At 38.1% G+C, this 6,904-nt stretch overlaps 2 protein-coding genes across 2 annotated transcripts; one reads left to right on the top strand and one right to left on the bottom strand.

Moving 5' to 3' along the window:
- Positions 1–307: 307 nt before the first annotated feature.
- EMB1144 (chorismate synthase, putative / 5-enolpyruvylshikimate-3-phosphate phospholyase) lies at positions 308–4,413 on the bottom strand. Its single transcript, XM_089615165.1, has 13 exons — positions 4,148–4,413; positions 3,729–3,879; positions 3,483–3,559; positions 3,345–3,403; positions 3,129–3,212; positions 2,911–3,003; positions 2,470–2,550; positions 2,044–2,175; positions 1,823–1,925; positions 1,646–1,740; positions 1,482–1,547; positions 1,011–1,095; positions 308–649 (listed from the first exon to the last, which is right to left on the bottom strand). Exons 1-13 carry the CDS (start codon positions 4,287–4,289, stop codon positions 483–485), a joined length of 1,335 nt encoding a protein of 444 aa, XP_089471291.1. The 5' UTR covers positions 4,290–4,413; the 3' UTR covers positions 308–482.
- Positions 4,414–5,825: 1,412 nt separating this feature from the next.
- On the top strand, positions 5,826–6,625 carry LOC149395024 (NADP-specific glutamate dehydrogenase). Its single transcript, XM_089615431.1, has one exon. The coding sequence runs from the start codon at positions 5,904–5,906 to the stop codon at positions 6,531–6,533; it is 630 nt and encodes a 209-aa protein (XP_089471557.1). The 5' UTR covers positions 5,826–5,903; the 3' UTR covers positions 6,534–6,625.
- Positions 6,626–6,904: the final 279 nt, after the last annotated feature.

Raw genomic sequence — 6,904 nt, forward strand, 5'->3', positions numbered from 1 at the left:
TATTTACTGCTTTATTTAATTTCGTTTTTATGTCTATTTATATAATTAAGTCTATTAAGGTAAGTTAGTCTTTATGTTTCTAAGGCCCAGGCCCAGTTATTTAAACCTAGATGTAATCTCAGACCTACCTATAAATAGGTCTTTTCTTTTCAATGAATATTATCATTCAGCACAAATCTAATTTAGTGTTAGTCTCTAAATTGGAGAGGCTGATCGACTATCAAACACGGCTACACACACGAATTCGGCTTACACAGGCCGAATCACGAGATCACGATCCCGGGGTTGTAACAGATACCAAACAGGATTGAAATTGCAACACTTGAATTTATTGATTGAGATACAAAAAATATAGTTGTACAAACAGTAAACACTAGAGATCTTAAAGAAAATAATTAACAGTCTCGCAAGGCCAACAGGAAACCAAAACTGAAAAATACAAATCTTGCATGAGTTAACAACACTTGAACACGTAAAACTTCTTACTGTTCATTGGCAACAAAAACTTCTTCATCGTCTTCCAATAGCTTTGGCGACCCGAGGGGTTCTTGTAAATCTTGGTTGATAGGGAACAGGTTACATTGTGCGTGTTGTGCCATTAATTGGTCCATAAGAACCAGAGCCACCATAGCCTCTACCATTGGCACCGCTGCACCAAGCACAGTTTCCAGAGTTATTATCCACAAACACTCACCGAGAAGTCAAGATTAAGATATAATATAAAAATTGGGGAAAAGAAAAAGAAACGTATTAGAAAGCGAGAAGGATGATCTTTTATGGCTGCAATGCACTGGTCTTTATGGCTGCACCGCCTCTTGTAAAACTTGTTGACGGTAATGAGTTATTATTTTCAGTCTTACTTTCAGTCATTTGGGTTGTTATTTTTATGTTATTTCTTTATGTCAATATGTTTAATTGAGAACAACAAACACTTGCTTTCGCTAAACTAGAGGAACCAATATTGGGAACCAATATTGATCCAAAGAGAAAGTAGTAAAGTGTTTATATACCTCTAGGGACAACACACGGATCGTGGCGGCCACGGGTGATCAGTTCGGTCTCTTGTTTTTCTCTGGTCACTGTTAGTTGCTTCTTCTGCAAAGGCGTAAACGAAAGGTCCATCAAAGATTAGAAAACATATAGCATCTGGCCACTAACAGATTTTTTTTTTTTTTTTTTTTTTAATTTGAGCTTGCCTATATGGAATTGATCAATTAGTAAGGTTTGATGATTAAAAAATAGCGATTAGTTTGACACACCAAAAGATAGCTGGACGGTACTCATGAGTACGAAAAAAGAACGTAAACAATAATCAAATGTTGAATGAAAACATTTGCAGCAAGTTTTTTCTTATTATTAATTTTTTTAATAAAAGGATCTTAGTGTTTAATAAAAGCATTGTGCCAAAGAAGATGAGCAAGTGTGTATAAATAAATCAATATATATTGACGCAAGGACAGAGAAGTGGTTATAGGACTTACACCAATTGTAGCTGTTGGTTTGAAAGCAACCCTCATGTTTATGATTTCCCCGTTGGACACTCCACCCTATGTTTTAGGGATAAATTCTCAGCAAAGCTTAAAATACGACGAATTTCTATGTACCTAATGCCTCAAAAATAGTTGTAGTGAAGTGAAGAAAGTACCTGGACGCCACCAGATCGATTTGACCTCGTCCTGATTCTACCATCTTTATCAACGTAGAATTCGTCATTATGTTCACTTCCAGTCAAAAACGTCCCTGTTGTGAATTGATATAAAGAAAGCGGGTCGATAAGAATGAAACAATAACAATATATTAGTTATGATGTTCAAACTTTTACCTGCAAATCCACTACCAAACTCAAAGCCCTTTGTTGCAGGCAAAGACATACAAGCTTTAGCTAATTCAGCTTCGAGTTTATCGAAAACTGGCGAGCCAAGCCCCTATTGTCACAGAAAACGAAAAGAAAAAACCCATCATTCCAAGGTCAACTAGAGCTTCAATTCGCTAAGCCAAAAGAAGCCCACATAGGGGCAGAAGAGAAAGGCGAAGAAAGCGTACACGTGGACAATTCCTCACAATGCAAGTGAGAACACCGCCAATAGAATCACCTCTCACGCGAATTTTGTCAATGGCAGCGATCATCTTTTCGGCATACTCAGGATCGGGGCATCGGACAATGTTGCTCTCAATCTGGTCAAGTGACAGAGACAAAAAAAGTTAGGTTTTTAATGATTTGAAATTCAACGACAAAAGTATTACAGGGTAAGTTGATTCTGTTATATTTGTACAGAATACATGAAAGAATGAATATTTATGGCACTGCAACAATTCTCTTATTCAACATCTATGTAGAACTCTTCTAAAAGATCTAAAGCGGCATTGAAAGTATTGAACTAGAACATGTTAGTACTCATAATAGAAGTCGTCATCAGTTACAAAAATTGGATTTACGTAACAAACTTTGGGACACATTCATAATGGTACCTGTTGAAGGGTCAGAGTGTCGTGATCAACTAACTCTCGTGGAAGCACAATTTCATGTACTTGTGAAACATAGGCAAGAACCTGACAACATAAGAGAAGACCAGAAACAGCAAACATGAGTGTCACCAAAAGCACAATAACGTTTAAAAAATCAACCAGGAGCACGATATTTTTATATATTCTTAGAAATCTACGCGGATCGTTTTGGCTGCATTATGCCAAAGGGAATGTGAAAACCGGAAAAATTCCTCATCTAACACAGCTTTATAAAACACAAGTGCAATAGCTCAACGTGTAGCATAAGAAAATCAACATGCATTCCTGATTTAAGAATTGAACAAGTTTGGGGGGAAAAAAAAAGCATCAATAATTTTTCAAGTATAACAAACAAACAAATAAACGAAAAAACAACAATAATTTTGTCAAGTACATCATACAAACCTCAGTTCCCGAAAAATCCTTGAGTATTTTCTTGGCAACTGCTCCTGCGGCAACTCTTCCAATGGTTTCTCTAGCGGAAGACCTACCACCTCCCTTAAATCACAATGCATATCAAACCCATAAACAATAGCTTGTAAATCTATTTTCTAAACAGCTAAGATCTGTTTTTTAAAATACCAAAAAGTAGGTCCTCATTTTTCGTTTGAAGAGAATATTACCTGCACGGATCTGATACCGTACTTCATGTCATACGTTGCATCTGCGTGGGAAGGCCTATACGCTATCGACATCTCAGTATAATCCTAAAAATACAAGAGCATACCCTCTTAACACCCAACAATTTCAAATTTGCAAATTGAAATGCAAGTGCAATGAATATAATTGATAGTACGTATCTATCCACACGAAAAGTGACTTCAGGAGTACCCACTTACATGTCCTCTCTGATCAGTATTCGGAACAAACACATGAATCGGCGCTCCAGTAGTCATTCCTAAAATTCATAAAGCACTGATCAATAAGAGCGCTGACGGAGCACCAGGACATTCATAGCTAAAGAATCCACATCTAACCATCGTAAACCCCCGAAAGAATTTTGCACGTGTCTGTCTCCTTCCTGGGGGTAGTGATTCGACTCTGTCCCGGCCTCCTGTTTCATGATCTTTTAGTCAGCTAACAAGCTCATAAACAATGGAACATTACGCCACTTAAAATCAATACTAGAATATCAGCATTTTAGTTCAACGCAGAACTAGCTTGGCATCAAAATCATGAAATCATAAAACAAATTTAAAAGAAAAAAAAAAAAAAATTAGTACCTTCTATCAAGGTCACCTTGCAAATCAGCTTCGGAGAGGGGACGCCTTGGAGGCACTCCATCGATCACGCAACCGACACCGCCGCCGTGAGATTCGCCGTAAGTCGTTACTCGAAAATGAGTTCCGAATGTACTCCCAGCTGCTTGAACCTCTGTTTTTCAGCAACAATGGCGCCAGAATTATATAAAAGTCCTATAAACCTCACTAAACTCAAAGTGACATTGAGTTTTAGAACTGGACCAAAAATTGCAGATTGTAATCACAAGCGAACCTACTCAACACACTCTTAAAATAAAATAAAATAAATGAATATACAATTGGAACAAGCATATCGATCGCGGGGGAGAAGGAACGAAACGAAGCGAAAGCAATCAGATTAGGAACGAAATTGACTGTGTGAGAGAGAGAGAGAGACTAACGAAGCTTCTTAGGAGTCCTGGTGGAGAAGGAGAAGTGAAGAGAAGAGGAAGACAGTAGACGGAGATCGGGGGAGAGAGATCCAAAGGCGGAGTGGCGTTCTGCTCCGAGGAAGGGCTTTGAGGAGAGCGAAGAAGACGCCATTGTTGAAGCTGTTTTGGTTGGTTGGTTGGTTGAATGGTAGTATAATAAACTGAGACACCACCACGAAGAAGAATAGGGAGTTTGGTGGGTGATTTTATTATTATTATTATTTTTATTTTTTGTGAAGAAGTTGGTTTGGTTTGCGTCTCTCAAGTCTCAACTCTCAAATAAGAGCAGCTATGCTGACATGGACATCTACCCCCCAACTTACCTCACCTACCTCCAAGTCTCATACTGTTTGTTTTTTTTTTTTTTTTTGAATCAGGGACCGGCCAATATTTGGCCCAGATAAAGAAGTTTCAGCCTTAAGTCCATAGGCTGAGGCCTTGGGTTGACCCTTGAGGGCTTTTTTTTTTTTTTTTATTGTAATGAACATGAGTAAATAAACTCATCCGGAGAATTTTTTTTTTCTCCACAAAAAAAAAAAAAAAAAACTAATTAGGTGATACAAATAAGAATGTATCTTCTATTTTATTCTCTCTTTTATCATTTTCTCTCTCGTTTCAGTTTTTCATTTTAGATTGAGGTCCCTGATGACGAGAGAGAGAGAGGGGTCAAATCATCGATTGAAAGTCATCGACAAACCGCTCTCCAACAGCTACCCAACCATCATACTTTTTTCAACCTATTCTTATTTTTCATCCAATAAATTTGTTAATGCTTGTTTTTGGATCAACAAAAAAACCCTAAATGGTTTGATCAAGGATGTGATCGCACTTAGATTGAAAAAGATGAATCCTAAGTCCTTTGATCCACACTTATTGTATTGCTCATGTTCTTCATATTTTCATGAGAAAAGAAAGGTATATGAGTTATTGGAGTGTTGAGGCATTGTCTCTACCGTGCTCAATAATGCTAAAAAAATTAGTGTGATTATGCTATTGCTTATCTTCTTCGTGTGTTCCTAAGAAAAGAAAAGCATGTGATCTATCGAGGCACGGAGGCATTGCCTATATTTAATGTGCATAATAAAGACCTAAAGGGTATTCTGATAATTTCAATTCGATGATGAAGCACGTGAAAAAAAACATGAGTAAAAGATGGATGTTAACTGAAGAAAAAAAAATAGACGGAAGGGATTACAGTTTACGAAAAATAAAGTTTAGAAATTTTTTTGTGAAAATTTCGCTTTCGGGGGGCATTTTATTACCAGACCTTGTGTTCAGGGGGCACTTTATTACCAACCCTTGTGTTTAGTGGGTATTCTTGTAATTTATCCACCATATTTATAGGCTAAGAAATGGGCTCGTTCACAAGCCCAACAGCCTATATCCATTTGGTGGAATTATATTTCTTTTTATTACGAAGATATATCCCTTTGTATCGAGACGCACAACGGTTTCATAAAGTGGCTCAAAAAACGTGTTCCAATATCGGCAAAACAAGCTAGGGAAGCGCACACTGTCCAAACAAAAACAGCCGGCTCACTCCAGTCCAAACTCTTTGACTCGCTATAATCTTGTCGTTTGTCCACGTCACCACCCCAAACCGTGTGCTAAATCCCTCTCATTTTCACATATATATAAAACCAAGCACAGCACAAATAATTCGTACTTGTATTCCACAAACCAAACCTAGTCTCAAATATTTCATATTTCATTCAACACTTAGAATATGTGCCGGTGCAACGATTATCACGGTTTGATTTCCGTCAAGAGAAGGAAGAAGTTGCAGATGGGCTTTATCGCGGTACGGCTATTGGGCGCCACGTCAGCTCAGTTGCCTCAAACTCTCTGCGTCAGGATAGAGGAGAAGAACGAGATAGACTCTTCTCCGGCGTTCGTGTCGCTGCAACGACGCGGCGGCGAGGCTTCGTTTGCGTCGAGAGAATCGGTGGCGATTAGCGAAGGAGCGACGTTTGAGGTGTTTCTGAGGGACGAGAAACTGTTGCAAGGAATCCTAAGGCCAGCGAAGGACGGAGAGAGCGATTGGGTGATGGAATTCGCTTCTCTGTGTTCGTCGGAGATTCAGCTTACGGTTTCCGCGGAGGGACACGTGGTGGCTGTGCGTCAGGTGATGAAGAGGAGTGCGAGACGACGCCGTTTTGAGGGGCTTCAGCGGATTCCCGAGGAGACGGAATATGATTGTGGCGTGGTCGGATCGGACGGTGGATATGATTCGGGCGTTGAAATCGAAGGAGTTGGGTGGGCCGTCGATGTTGCCATTTGGGTCTTCTCTTTGGGCGTAGGCCTTTTGGTCTCTAAAGCCTCTTCCAAGGCGTTGAGACGAACAAGATTGTTGTGAATTGTGATCTCTAATAATAGTTTATAACTTTATATATCTTTTCTTGTACAAACTACAGATTATAAAGCAAAACCATGACTTTTTGTTTTCTCCTCTCTTTTTTCCTATTTCTTACCCTATTCAATTTTTTTTTTTTTTAATAAATCCTTATTTATTTGTTTTCCAAACTACTTTTTAATATTGTGCTTTACCAATTAATTATTAAAAAAAATGTACAATATTGAAAAATAATATTATAATAATTGTGGAAGCCGAAAATGTTCCTTCAACGATCACGAACTTAAACTAAATAGGGATGTTGTTTTTATTTGTATTATGTGTATCTAAATATTTTATCGTATAAAAATTGAAATAAACTTTATTTGAAAATA

This window comes from Urtica dioica, chromosome 5 (genome assembly GCF_054948205.1).
Source record: "Urtica dioica subsp. dioica isolate 48M chromosome 5, U.dioica_male_clone48M_v1_H2, whole genome shotgun sequence".
NCBI classification, from domain to species: domain Eukaryota; kingdom Viridiplantae; phylum Streptophyta; class Magnoliopsida; order Rosales; family Urticaceae; genus Urtica; species Urtica dioica.

Bases quoted from the DNA above. Each gene is read 5' to 3' on its own strand.
- LOC149395024 (XM_089615431.1), top strand. From the start codon at position 5,904: ATGTGCCGGTGCAACGATTATCACGGTTTGATTTCCGTCAAGAGAAGG.
- EMB1144 (XM_089615165.1), bottom strand. From the start codon at position 4,289: ATGGCGTCTTCTTCGCTCTCCTCAAAGCCCTTCCTCGGAGCAGAACGC. The intron at 3,880-4,147 runs GTTAGTCTCTCT...GCTGAAAAACAG, and splicing joins CAGGACTCCTAAGAAGCTTC to AGGTTCAAGCAGCTGGGAGT. The intron at 3,404-3,482 runs GTTAGATGTGGA...TATGAATTTTAG, and splicing joins TCTTTCGGGGGTTTACGATG to GAATGACTACTGGAGCGCCG.